A 14664-nucleotide genomic window follows, 5' to 3' on the forward strand; every position below is an offset into this window, starting at 1 on the left:
TTGTGGTGCGATTGTTTTTTAAAAAAAATTAATTTTTTATTTATTTTAAAATAATATTTTTTATCTTTTCAAATTAATTTTAATATTTTTTTAAGTAAAAAATATTTTGAGAAATACCCGTTACCATTATACTAAATACTACGTCAAGTAAGATACTTTATTTTTATTTTCATGTTTTTTTCTTTCCTAGTTATAGTGCTAGTGAAATTCTTTTTTTTTTTTTAAATATTACTAAAGTTTACCAAAGTGGATTATGCTTTGAGAATAGAGAGTTGTGCCTAAATTCATTCTCAAGTTTTCGTTTTCACTATAAAAAAATGAAGAGCTTTTTTAGTCTAATGAACGTGCTTATCAAGTGATAGTCCTAACCTAGAATTATTTTTGTATAAACTATAAACCATTGGATAATATAGATTTTATCAAGTAATTATATTATTTGATTTTTCAATTAAAGATTTATATTTGGAACCATTTAACATAAAACATGAAATTACCTACATAATGACATTGTTTTTTAAAAAGTAAATTGAAAAAAAATCTATTATTTTCAGATTTTCTAATTTATTTATTTTTTAAAATTTTATTTAAGGAGTTACAAACTCTTAATAATAATAAACTACTTAAAAACATATTCAATAATAAAATTTTGAATTAAAATTATACACCAAAGATAGATTTGATATCATTTTATAAAATTGCAAAAGTCAAGAAACAATAATAAACTCTTATGTTTGGCAGTGTGGTAACAGTTGTTTTTCAAATAACTTTTCGTGTCGAAATGCATACAAATGATGTTTTTTTATTTTTTAAAAAATTATTTTTGACATCAGCACATCAAAACGATCCAAAACATACAAATTATATTAAATTTTAATTAAAAAAATTGAATTTTTTGAGAACGCGGTGCACCCAAACAGTTTTTTAAGTACCAAACATCAATATCTAATAAAATTTATATGGAACAATATCATGCCCTATATTCTTTGGTTTTAACACAATGTTCTTGCACAAATAGCAACTAATTATTCTTGAATTAGAATCATGACGAAAAGAAGGGTGTAGAAAAATCCACTTTTCTTTTCTTCGGCCCCAACAAACACCAAACAAAGGAATACACATTTTGAGAGTGAGAGTGACCTTGCAAGATTGTGGAGAACACAAAAGGAGAAAAGGAAAAAGTGAGATCGTGGAGTGGAAGTGGATCCCCCATGATCCCGTCACCACGCAACCACCTTGCTAGCAATGTTCTTCGGTTATATTGGCAACTATTTGCCTTTTTTTTTCTTTTTCTTTTTTGTTGCATGATGTATTTCGAGTAAAACCACAAAAATAATATGTTAAGGTAGTGATTGACAGTGTAATAGTGATTGTTTTTCAAAGTGTTTTTAAATATTTTAGATTATAATATCAAATAATTTTTTATAACTTAAATATTTTTCATTGTATTGAAAAATAATTGATGTGACACACAGAAAAAATATAGGATGTACTAAAATTGAAAAATGATCCCATTATTAGTTTTTCTTGGCTGTTCATAGCAAATGGTAACCTTGGAGCTTTTTGTCAACACAAAAATTTGACCTTTATAATTTTTTAATTATAAAACCAAATTAGAACATTGGAGTATTTAGAGGAGTAGAATATGGTTTACCTTTTTAACTCGAATTCAAGAGACTTGCTTCGTCTTGAGTTCACAGATAATTTAGTCCATACGCAATAGCCAAGACTTTCTTAAGTTATTTCGTAATTAACCACAAGCGAGTCATTAAAAGAGACTATTTATCTTTTTAAAAGGTACTTGGGAGTATAGTTTGACTTTATTTTAAAAAAAAAATTGTTTTTTTTTAAGTGTTATATTAAAAATAAATTTTTAAAATATTTTTTTATGGGTTTCCAAGTAAAAATAATTTTCGTATATGTTTTGTACTTTTCAAAATTTTTTCTTTTGAAAATATATTGAAATTATTTTTATTTTATTTTATTTTTTAAAATTTATTTTTGATATTCATACATCGAAACAATTCAAAAATATTAAAAAAGTAATTTAAAACTAAAAAAAATTCAAAAGTGTTTAAATTTATAATTGAACCCAATGTTAAACTAACCTTCAAAAATTTAAATTTAGGTTGAGAACTGAAGTTAAATAAATCTATTATTGATTTATGGTAAGTCAAACTCAACGCCATAAACTATGTGCAAGAAAAAATAATTGTTTTAGATAGTCTTAGTCCATAAATATCATTATTCATCATTATTATAAAGAGTTTTATCAAACTTTTTTAATATAATTAGTCAATCACAATTACCAAAGAGCTTAGATTATATCATCCAACTAATTAAATTATTCATGTCCTGAAAAATAATTGCTTACTATGCGTACGATGGTGTTTATTGACTGAATCCTAGTTTAGCAAGCCTTCGGGGGTGGAAGAAACTCGATTTTGCTAGCTCAGTGAGTGTTTTTTTATATATATTTTTTAAAATATTTTCAGATTGTTTTTTTATTTAAAAAAACATTAAAGTAATAATTCTTTAGCAATTTTTATATAGTTTTAATGTAATGATAATTAAATAAATATTATTTTAATATATTTCCAATTAAAAAATATTTTAAAAAATATTATGCACAAACCAATCAACTGTGCATCATCACAATGTTTTTCCTTTATTAATAAAATCATTTTTATATCCCATAGGTCATAGGGTCTTCAATTTTTTTTAATTTTTTTTTCTAATTTACTATAGGCATATTAATTAACTGATGGATTTCTGATTTATTAACAAAGGGCCATTTGTCTGAAATTTCCCCTCGGATTGTACAGCACATGAAAGATGATTTGCTTCTCGAAACATTCATAGCTGCTCATTTTTATGTTTAGCTGAAAATCAGTAATCCTCCTTTCACTGCGTAGTGTACAATCCGAGGGAAAATTTCAAATAAATGTCTCCCTGATTCTAAGCTCCATGTTTCCATGGTCTCCGTTTTCACAACTTCAACTTTCGAGAGATTCAACATAATTTATCCTTGGAATGGCCAATGCTGAGAAAGTAGCAGCTCAACGTAAAGGGCTGTCAATAATTTATCCTGTATGAAAAAACTACAGTGGCTTTTGGATACAATCAAGAGTAAATCAGTGGAATATCCTTGTATAGCCCAAAAAAAGAATGTTGTGCTTGAAATATATAGATACCTAAATTCTCACTGAAACCAATGAATGACAGTTGATACTCTTACTGTTTAATGGGAAAGAACAAGAATGGGAGAGGAGGGAAGGATCAACTTCAAATCAGACAGCAAGCGGATTTTCTTCTGCAGTAAGAGGTGGCTCAAGCAGTCTCACGGAACGAGGAAGCATAAACTCGGCAAATATAGGGTAGTGTGAGGATGGATAGCGCCCGTTTATATTATCATTCACCACTTCGCACTGGACAGGAATCAAAGATCTACCTCTGAAAAGAATCCAATCTACATGCAGATCCTGTGTTTGGCGGTCCCAGCAGAGGCAGAGTGCCCTCAAGATTAACTTGAAGAACTCAAGGGCTCCTTGCTTGTCACCTGACAATACTAAGTAATTGAGTTTTGACGGGATTATATCATTATGAATGATCATTACAGAATTGGCAAAACGATACCTTTGAAATCATGGAAAGTGTGTACGAGGGAAACATTTTTCCTCACTTGAGCATTGGGCCATGTATCCCTCATATCTCCCACTACACCATGCTCGCTGCAGAGGAAAAGCCAGTACGTAGCAAGCAACTGAATCAACCCCTCTTTTTGTTACTACTGAATCAATCCCTTAAACAATCACTAAGAATGAAAGTGAAATGCTCATATATCCTTAAGCAGCGTTTCACTATGATTTATATTATTATCTGACAGGAGCAACTAACATTACAACACCACCTATTATCTAAGGAAAATGTGAGAACCGAAGGGGCTGAATTGAGATTATCATTCATATTATATATACAATGACATGAACATTAGGTAATTGATTCCAGTCTGTACAAAAAAGGCAAGGTCTAGAAAGGACCTGTGAAAGGTCTTAATCCTTCATTTTCAGAAAAGAAGTCATATGACAGTTTTGTAAGCACAAGCATCCTATTCTAGGAAAAGAAAAAAAGAACTATTTCTTTGGTTCAGCTAATTGATTAGTATTATTGGTATCTATAAGAAGGGCAGTTTCAAACTTGAAACATGGCTGTGGGTTCTTCATGTTGATATCATGCAATAACCTAACACGAGAAAATTACAACTTAAAAAACCCAAGTGTCTATGTAATGAAGATACCTTGATCTCCCAAGAAGAAAACGTCCTGTAGTTGATTCTTTGTGTGTGTTAAATCCTCCACAATACACAACTGGTAAGCTAGGAGGTAAGGATGCAATGTGTTGCCATGTGAGTAAAGCACTTCGTCTACGTGCACGAGGACTAAACTCGTCCATGTTTGTATTCACTATCTGCAATGAAAAGCCTGGGGGCTCAATCCCTTTCAATTGGAATGTGTGACATCATGTCAAAGAAACATGGAAGAAGACACCTCCAAAAATCCAAATAAAAAAAAGGACCTTGGCCACAAAATTGACAAGACTAGTATTGGAAAGGATATAGCCCACGTTGCAATACATGGAACTGCAGCACCCCATGACATGCTTCCTGGGACAGAAGGCGACTCTGATAGCCAAAATGTTCCATCTTCTAGCAGCTCTACCTTCATTTAATAAGACAAGAGCACATAAAGAGTGGCCAAATCCCATCAATATCTCCGTTAAACAGAATTGGAAATCTCAACCAGAATGAAGAGCAAGTCATTCCTTACTTTTTCCTTGTCATAGAAGATAGTACAGTGTTCATCTAGGCTGTCTTGAGATCCTTTTCTTGATATTCCAAATTGACCATAACCTAACAGATATAAACAATCAACCCAAATATAAGCCTAGTTTCTGGTTAGTTAAAAACGAGTTTTGCCGCTGCATACATTTGAATGCCAAAACACAATACTGTCAAGAGCAGAAACATAGAAAAATATAACAACAGAAAATAGAAACACAAGTATGTTGGGATTTATCCCTTCCATATTTTATATATTGGTGATGGTCCTGCATAAACCCTCAGGATCATGGTTCTATTTAGGAAACCAAAATTATAAGATTTGCAAGAGTTTGGCAGTTCAACATTTTATCTATCCAGCAAAACGCTAATACCGCAGGAATATGGACCGATTTAATCATTTGGCCTTCATAAATGTCACAGAACCCAGTGACACTAGTCAATTTGCTGCCATGGGGAGATTGAATAGCTTCAAATGGTATTAAGAATTTCCAATGAATGTGTCGGCTACAATAGCAGATAAAAATGCATCAAGTGACATAGCAGCACTATTGGTTGAGAAAAGATTGTGCAAACTTGTCAACTACGTTTTACTGCATAAGGTATGAAGCCAAATGATAAAACCATCGGAAAACAGTTACCTGGCAAGCACTGCTGAAGATAATCCAACTGTGTTTTCACACCTGAATCCATACACAAAATAAGAAGTAGAAATAAACAATTAAGAGATACCAATAGAAACCATTCAAATCCCAAAAGAAAGACAATAAGATCAACAAGGTGAAGGAAACACTACAATATACAACCCACATAGGCATTGAACAAAAATCCCCTATAAAAAACTCAACTACAACTCAAAGGAACCAAAACCCATCTCCAAAACAGAAATAAAAAGACACCCAGATCATCCTTCGCAAAGAAAACACAACCAGAAACAATTTCACACACAAGCGCACACGTAAAAAAGGAGCAACAAACCTTGTTGAGTACAAAGAATCATAGGAGAATAACTAGTGACGACACTAATACACAAATCCTTCCTCTTCTCCCATGAATTTGGACTATCTTCAGCCTGATCATCATGAAGATTAAAGGTCATCACCGTCAAGGAAACACTCATTTTTTTTCCTTTTTTCATGAAATATAAACCAGCTCTCCTTTTTTGTAGTATTTGTTTTTCTTCGACTTCAACGAAATATTACATGGTTGGTTGTTGATCATGAAATTTACCAAAAAGAGCGAATAAGCAATGGTGTACCATGCTTGTCAACAAGCTCAGGCTGTGTAGGTTTGTCTTATTAATTGGATTCAGTGCAGCTGTACTGTGCAGTATATTCTTTTTGGATTTGGGGTTACCAACCTTTTTCGCTGTGCAAATGTGAAAGTAGAGAACAGAGAAACACGTAGAGACTGCGAATGTTGTAATAAATTATTATTCTTAAAAAGTGTGGACTGTAAGAAAGTAATTGTTTCTTTCTGCGTTGAACAAATACTGGCAATTTTTTTTATTCAACTTCTTTAAAAGTTGATACAGACATGTGTCAATTCATTACTTGAACCACAAGGTAGGTAAATAATTAGATTTAGCCAGGTTAGATCAATAATTAGATTTAGCAAAATTTAGATGAGACCCGATTGTATTAATTTTCTTTTAAATTATTTTTTTTAAATAAAATCATTTCAGATTTTTTAAATTTTATTTAAAACAATGTAATTTGATGTTTTTTTAAAAAAAAAACAATATTGTTTTAAAATAGACAACACTTAATCCATAAACCTACAATTCATATCTTGAATTAAGTTTGATAATTATGTAGATTTGACACTATATTATCACATTTGCAGTGTTTTTTCAAGTCAAAAATAGGAGAAAATATATATATATATATATATGAAGAAAACAAAGCTAAAAAGAGTACGTTTGCTATAATTATTGTTAGTGTTGAGGATATTATTGAGATTTTATTAAAACTATAACACGAATATTAAAAAAGAAATTATAAATCATAGAGATGAAGCAGAGAATTGTTGAATCTTACTTAAAAAAAATAAAAATATGATATAATTTATCATATTAAAGTATCCAAAATGTTTAATTAAAGCAGGAAGTGGAACAGTGGAAGTTAAAAACACCTTCAACTTTAAAGACATCAATGCAAAATTCCCGGATTATTTTTTTTTTGGATTTTATCAAAATTAAAGGATTGTATTTTTGTTTTCTTTTTAGATCGCGCGGTCCATGTTGATTTGTTTTTCAATCGTGGGGTCTATAATAAATATTCACCAAATTACCGAATTAGACTCGATATATATAATAGGCGTGGGTATAATTTAGTGCTATTTATAAAAGTCAAGGAGAGAGATGATTCAAAAAGTTAATTTGAATGAAACCAGTCTTGGGAGATTATTCAACAAAGTTAATCTATATTAACTTATAATCTAAAAAAAATTAAAATAATATTTTAAATATTGACTTAATTTAATCTATTTAACTCGTGAATTGAACCTTGTGCTAAATTGAATTTAATAAGTTTGGTATGACCTTTCATAATACTAATGTTGCCCTTGTGTTATAGTCCAATAAACCTCTATATTTTTATGATTGCAATTGATGAAGTAGATTGCATAACAAGCTCAAGAACAGAGGTTGTCTCTACCCTGTATAATTGGAATCCAACCTTCCAACCTTGCTAAGAACCTCAATTTAACTGATTAGGGATGACATAAGATTTGGATTAAATTCTTGCGCGAATTGTGCATGCAAAACTCATGGAAGAGAAGATTACAAACTAATGGATGCCAATTGCAGCTGCTGATGCTTTTTATCAAGTTCAAAAACCAGGAACTGTGATTTACAGTCATGGGGTAAAACCAAGCCATGCCTCAAGGCAATTCCATTACATTTCCAATATCCTTTTTTATTCATATGACTCACAGTACCACCAAAACAGCATACAAAGCTTCCTTTTCTCCTCTTTTGATATCTAAGAAGAGTGTTGCTGGACCCACTCCACAAGGGTTTGGATGCCAAATCCTGTTGCAGTGCGCTTCTTCTCGTTCCAGACAGGCCCAGCGATGTCAATGTGCATCCATTGAACCTTCTCGTCAACAAACTGCATGATCAAAGATAAATTTTCAGGATTTCCTTGGATGTGAGATCATATGGTGCCAAGAAACAAGCGCTTATGACCAGTAAATTATCAAGTTTTCCCCTTTCCCCCTCTCATCGGTTCTCCATCCAAAGATTGGTAGACAACATTCCCTGCCAAAACATGTGGACAGTGGATGGTGTCTCTGTCCAAAAACAGCCAGCATTCGTTCTGGATGACAACATGCATACAGGAAAACTTTGAGAAACGTCTTACTGTTTGGTACATTACCCAAACACTTCACTTTGAAGTGCCAAATCCAACTCTTCTACATGGATAGGAATATAGTTGCTGTAGAAAATAATGGAAACTCTTCCAAGTAGCTGAGCTCTACGCATGGTTGCATACCAACCTGGACACTGCTTTGCATGTCCATCTAAATGGGTAATCTCATTGTGAAGAGCAGAGATGGAAATAGGAACACAACTATTAGAATAGGCACAGATTGCAATGGTCACACACCTGTTTCAAAAACAGAGCTGCAGTGATAGCCCCACCCTGACGGCCACCAGTGTTTACCATATCAGCTACTCCTGACTTCATGGACTCCCAGTAACTTTCCTCCATCGGCATCCTCCAAAGTTTCTCTCCGCTGGCTTCTGCTGCTGCAAATACCTCATTCGCTAACTCATCACTGGGTGTAAAAACACCTGCATAAAAAAAGGTTTTTCATCTATTAAACAGCAGGCAATTGAGTAATCAAACCAAGCCTTGAGAAAGTGTCAATTCTATAAGTAACAACAAATACCAAGTTTAATAAGCCAACACGATAATGTCTTTGAGACACTTGAAGACATGAGTTTAGAAGTTGTAAACAGTGTTCTAAAAACTGCAAACACACCCAAAGCATGGTGACATCTTTAGCTGGTGATAGACCTCATTTGAACCTTTCAGAAATTCTTAAGAGCATAAAAACCTCATGGTATCTGTGTATCTTTGTTCAGCTGTCAAAAACTTGCTTTTCTGCAACCCCCACCACTCCCCTCCCTCAACCATAGAAAACAAAAATGGGGAAAGAAATTCTTAAAAATAGATCCCCACCAAAATCAGACTTCGCATCATGATTAATAAAAATGTTTGAACGCTTGCATTTCAGCACAGCCCTGCAGAAACATGAATGTCAGTGTGTACCTGCAATTGAGGGCCCAAGAGCAACTACGCAGGCTCCTGTTAGCGTTGCCAAGTCAATTATCTACAAAATAATTTAAAATATTCAGCAGCATTCTAAATTCCAACTAAACGATTATATAACTATCAGCATGCAGCATCCTTACCATGTTAACTTAAGAGATGATAATGTGAGGACATACAACTACTATTTTCATTGCTGATCAAATATCAAGGTACAAAAAGTTCCAACTTATGGAGCAACTAAAATCAACAACTTCTACCCAGTAAATATATATTTTAACGTGGTCATTCCAAGGCATACAAAATTTCTATCTGATTTGTCACAATACTATGTTTAAATGATACCTTTTCTGCACCCTGGTTACAGGCATAAACTAAAGCATCTGCAAGTGTAAGCCTGCCTTCAGCATCAGTGTTATTGACCTGCAATGGAATTATCCAGCAAGAGATTACATATCTGGTTGGAGAAATTAAATAATGTTATCCAACCCTTGAAAGATATGAAGGACAGAAGAGATTCTAAATCCTTTTGAACATTGTTCACTTTGCCTCATAGTTAAACTACTTAATTACAACAATAGTAAAGGAGCTCATCTCTCTTGCGATGCTTTTATTTTTTTTTCTTTTATTGTTCCTTTCTTATGCATTGACAATAAGAAACTAAATACATCAGAAAAACCTTACAGACAACATAAGGCATCACTAAAGGAGTCAATGACAGTAGGACAAGAAAACCAAACAGGAATGTTTTCAATTAACAGACATGCCAAAGCTGCCTGACACAAACAACAAGTCACAGCTAAACTTTTCTGTTGATGCAAGAGAAAGAAGCATATGGTCCATATGATAAAACAGACTGGGGATTTGGACATGCCTAATTCAATTAACTCAAACCTGAATTATTGCTATCTCAACTCAACAATGACTAACAGAAAATAAGCAGGACTTGCTTTTTAACAAAATGTCTTGATTAAATTATTACAACATTTCATGATGCATAGATAGCAATAGCGAGGTTACAACTGTTGGGTGGTGATGGTTGTGGGGGGAGTACTGACAAGCAGACTCCTAAATGCATGTCTAAATCCATGCAAACCACAACACTTTAATCATATATAAAAAAAAGGCCTTGTTCTTTTTTCACGTCTTTTTCCCTGCAGGATGACAAAGCCATACCTCAATCGTCTTTCCATTTGAGGCTGTAACTATATCTCCTGGCCTCATACCAGTTCCACTAATCATATTCTCACAAGCTGCAACGATGAAATGGACCTGCATAACAAAATTTCTGCTAAGTCTCGAGGGCATTTAAACTTGAAAAAAAATGCATGTAATTGCACAAGAATGGTAGGATAAGGGACAGGGAGAAAACAAGACCTAAGTAGATTGATAGGGACCTGGTTTTAGCAATGACTATGAGAACAAGGACAGCACGGGAGGCTTACCTCAACTCCAGGAGGTTTAACTTGACCGATGGCTTTTGCTGCACCTAAAACTGCTGCTGAACCTCCCATGTCAAATTTCATGAGCTCGATGAAACAGCCAGGTCCTGTCTTGATGTTGTAGCCACCACTGAAAACATAAAAGACACAGCTTTTAAGAACCCCTACTGACATCCGAAAAATGGAAAGCATAAAAGAATAGAAGCACCACATCCAATAAAAGGGAAAAACACATGCTGACAGAGTAGTCAGCAGCATGACCTCCTCCTTGACAGGGCATGAACAAGACTTGCAGTTACATGAAAGATATCCAAATGATGTTACATTACGCCATCACACATTGAACATCCAAAAGCACACCTTATCCCCGCAGATGTTTTTAGAACTGGCAAATGTATATAATCAATCACCTGTCAAAAGTCAATCCTTTTCCAACTAATGCCAGCTTGGCTTTAGTAGGTCCACTTGGAGGCTTATAACACAAATGGATGAAATGTGGAGGATTAGCAGAAGCTGCAGCAACACCCAGATAGGATCCCATTTTCAACTCTTTGCACTGCTCTGCATTCAAGATGGTAGCTGAAAGAACATCGCTGTACATGGAAGCAATCTTTGTAGCTTCTTCTGCCAGTACCGCTGAAACATAGAAATCATTGCAGACAATTAAAGCTGTGATCAGACACATGTATGGACGCATATCTATGTATTGGGATGGGAAAATGAAATTTGGCCCATCAAACATTAGTTCAAACACAGGAAGCAGTCAGGTGGTAATTGTAGTTGGTGCATTGTGCCCGTAAGCCTTGAGGGGAATGAAGCTATTACGAACCAGGGGTGAGTACATTGGCTGGTGAATTGACAAGTTCTTTTCCAAAAATTACAGCAGAAGAAACATCTTCAGCATGTTTGAGCTTCTTCTCTAGCTCAGGTCCAGTTCCAAAACCAAGAATATCCACAGATTTAAGCACAGGTTTCTTTGAATCTGACTTGTACCTATTATCTTCATATGTCCCCAGCACAGTCCCTGTCACATTTTAAACCATTCAACATAAATTATTTCCAACTGTTAATGCAAACAATTGTCACAATGCTATTAGTTCTCAATATTAGTACCAGATGCTATCGCTGAAGCAGTATTAAGTTTTGATTCATTTGAGGTGCTTCCAGTTGAGGCAAGGACAATGCCAACATTACAGGCTTGAGCAGTCTTTGCAGCAGCTGCAATGGCCTCACCAAAATTGCGAAAAGCATATGTGTTTGTAGCAGACTGTCCAAGCCCAATCAAGCCGATTCTTTTGGAACCAAGACCTGGAAGTCTAAGAACCAATGACTGGCCAGGTTTTCCTGTGAAATCCTCCTCGGAAGAGGCTTCACTTAAGTGACCACCCAGCTTGGCATCTAGCTTTTTCAAAAGAGAGTTCTCAAACCTCTTGCTGTCATCCTTGGTCATATCTTTCTCTGTAACACCAACAGCAAGGATATCTCCTTTCCATTCTGCCACATCAATCTCTTTTGCAGAGATAGCAATCTGTCAAAGATTACAGAAATACATCATCCACCTCTTCAGTGCCCAATAGACAACAGTCAAAATGCAAATAATCACAAACTTCACCAATTAATATTTTATCAAAGCACATTTCAGAAGGTAAACATAACAAAAAGACATCCCAGTACAATGCTGATCCATATAAAACTAAATCAATGAGGTCACATACATTTAGCACAACTTCAAGCCATAAATCACAGACGGAAATACAACACCAATAAGGTTTGAAAGCAAAAACTAAAACCCCGTCAACAAAAAAAAAAGTTCAATTAGAATTTTAACCCTTGATAATCAATCAAAACCGCAACTTTATGCATACAAAAGCAAAACCACACGCCAGTTTCAATTATTGTTACTCATAAAAGACATTCAAATCTATAGCTGGCTTTGAAAACGAAAACCCATTAATAAAAATTAAAGAAGAATCTACAAAATTCAACCCCCAGAACACACGCAAATCTGTGATTAACTTTACGAATATAAAACCATCATAAGAAATCAACAATCGTCAAGATCTAACCACAAAAAACAAAGGGACAAAACGTTGGGGTAAATTCTTTTAGAGGAAAAATGAGAGGGAGGGGGCAGAAAAAAAAACCTTAGGGGCATCGATGTTAGCAGGCTGGGTAAGACCAAGAGTAGCACGAGCTAAAGAGTGAGCCATGAGTTTGCCGCCTCCTCTGGAATAAGAAAAGGGTGAGACTGAAAAAGTGATTCTAAGACAAGGTGTCGACCACAACTTGGTGAAAACGAAGGACGAGGAAGATGAGAAAGATGAAGGGACAACAGCAGCAGTAAGTGAAGTGGCCAAGGATACCACTGTGGCGGCCATATTTCAGTGTGGGTGTCTCTATCTATTTATAATAAACCCATCCACCAAAAACTTAGTTTAAGATAGACCTGAATGGTGCCATTGACATCATCTCTGACCGACCATTTGGATTTTAGACTTCGGCTTGGCATATAGACATGGCCGAGATTCAGTTGGCTACTGATAACTCGTTTGATGGGTAAAGTATGTGCTGTGTTGTGTACATTGTTTTTTAAATTATTTTTTATTTTAAAATATATTAAAATATTTTTTTATTAGTTCTAAAATAAATTAAATCTATAAAAAAAATTAAAATTTTAAAAAAGCAATACTTACATATTTTATTTATTGCTTTACGCTAGTATATGGCACTATAATTGAAAAGTGTTTTTTTTAAAAAATATTTTTATTTTTTGTTTTAAATTAATATATTTTTGATTTTTTTATCATTTTGATGTATTCATATTAAAAATAATTTTTAAAAAATAAAAAAATATTATTTAATATATTTTAAAATAAAAAATACTTTAAAAAAACTATTACCACACTTTTAAATATCCATGTCTTTGTCATGTAGTATGTCCAATGAGTCAATGACCTTTACCTAACATATGAAGAAAAATTGGATTCTTTGAATGAGATAAAGTTTTTAATTTAATTATAAATTAATTACCTAACAAACTAAAAGAAGTGGAATCTTGATGGTAGCCCCTCACTTCTTTTTATTTAATTGGTCCTTGGATTTTTTCACTTTTGATTTCGTGCTCTTCCTTTTCTTAACAAATTAGTCCTTAGACTTTTTTCTCTTCTTGATTTGATTTTTTTTGGCATATTTGTACGAGATAAGGTTTTTAATTTAATTACAAATTAACTACTATACTAAAAAAAATTGAGGTTTTCTCAAACTTCATTGTTTCGTATGGAAAATAAAGAAGGTGTCCTTTTTATTTTTTTTTATTCTATCGTTTTTTTTGTTTTTTTAACTTTATCTTCCAATTCTCTTTTCTTTTGATTGAATGTTTTTTTTTTTGGGCTTTTATCCTTCCAATCATATCCCTTAATATTTTAAATTGATCATTATCATTTTTTTTTATTTGTTTTTTATGAAATTATCACAATTTCAAACAAATATCTCAACATCTAGTTAGTGATCAATTTTACAAATATCTATTTTTATAATTACATCATTAAAAAAATAGCTTTTAAACCTAGCGGTAACAATGAACCAGGTTTAGCTTTTGACAAGTTAAGTCGGGAAGCCTAATTTGATTCAATATATCTTTATCTCAATATTAAAAAAATATATATATCATCTTGAATTACTTTTTAACCAAACAACTCTTTTACCATTCAGGTTGCCTTGGACACGCCAAGTCAACAGGGTCATGTAAGGGCAATTCTCATGCGGATTAATTTTAAATTAAAGTTAGGTAAAGATTCCGATCAAGAAGTTTCAAAGTTGACCCGCTGGGTTGAGTTTAAAACAATGTCGAATAGTTCATTAAGTTTAAATTCCATCTCTCATTTTTTTTTAATTGAATCCTTTTTGGCTTTTGTTTTCTTTGATTTCATCATTTAATATTTTATTTATTTTAAATTGATCTTCATAATTTATTTCGGTTTACTTTTTGTAATGTTATTGTAATCTCAAACAAACATCCAGACGTTTGGTTGGTATTTAATTCCACAAACTTTTATTTTTGTTATCATATTATCAAGTAAAAAGCAGTTAAAAAGGTTATTAAACCAAA

The 14664-nt window shown here is 33.1% G+C and overlaps 2 protein-coding genes across 3 annotated transcripts; both read right to left on the reverse strand.

Annotated features, from left to right (window-relative positions):
• Positions 1-3041: 3041 nt before the first annotated feature.
• On the reverse strand, positions 3042-6245 carry LOC7493394 (uncharacterized). 2 transcript variants are annotated; one of them, XM_052448953.1, is made up of 7 exons: positions 5813-6241; positions 5476-5517; positions 4824-4906; positions 4613-4715; positions 4295-4508; positions 3634-3728; positions 3042-3556 (listed from the first exon to the last, which is right to left on the reverse strand). In XM_052448953.1, exons 1-7 carry the CDS (start codon positions 5970-5972, stop codon positions 3288-3290), a joined length of 966 nt encoding a protein of 321 aa, XP_052304913.1. In that variant the 5' UTR covers positions 5973-6241; the 3' UTR covers positions 3042-3287. The 2 variants fall into 2 exon arrangements, with proteins under 2 accessions (XP_052304913.1, XP_052304914.1); XM_052448954.1 differs by lacking the exon at positions 5476-5517 and having other exon boundaries at positions 5813-6245.
• Positions 6246-7616: 1371 nt separating this feature from the next.
• Positions 7617-13056, reverse strand: LOC7493395 (leucine aminopeptidase 1). The gene is made up of 10 exons (XM_002325098.4): positions 12701-13056; positions 11670-12084; positions 11386-11580; positions 10967-11192; positions 10560-10686; positions 10291-10386; positions 9460-9537; positions 9115-9175; positions 8446-8633; positions 7617-7947 (listed from the first exon to the last, which is right to left on the reverse strand). The coding sequence occupies exons 1-10, from the start codon at positions 12932-12934 to the stop codon at positions 7819-7821; spliced, it is 1749 nt and encodes a 582-aa protein (XP_002325134.2). The 5' UTR covers positions 12935-13056; the 3' UTR covers positions 7617-7818.
• Between the last annotated feature and the right edge of the window lie 1608 nt (positions 13057-14664).

The sequence above is a fragment of the Populus trichocarpa genome, chromosome 18 (genome assembly GCF_000002775.5).
Source record: "Populus trichocarpa isolate Nisqually-1 chromosome 18, P.trichocarpa_v4.1, whole genome shotgun sequence".
NCBI classification, from domain to species: domain Eukaryota; kingdom Viridiplantae; phylum Streptophyta; class Magnoliopsida; order Malpighiales; family Salicaceae; genus Populus; species Populus trichocarpa.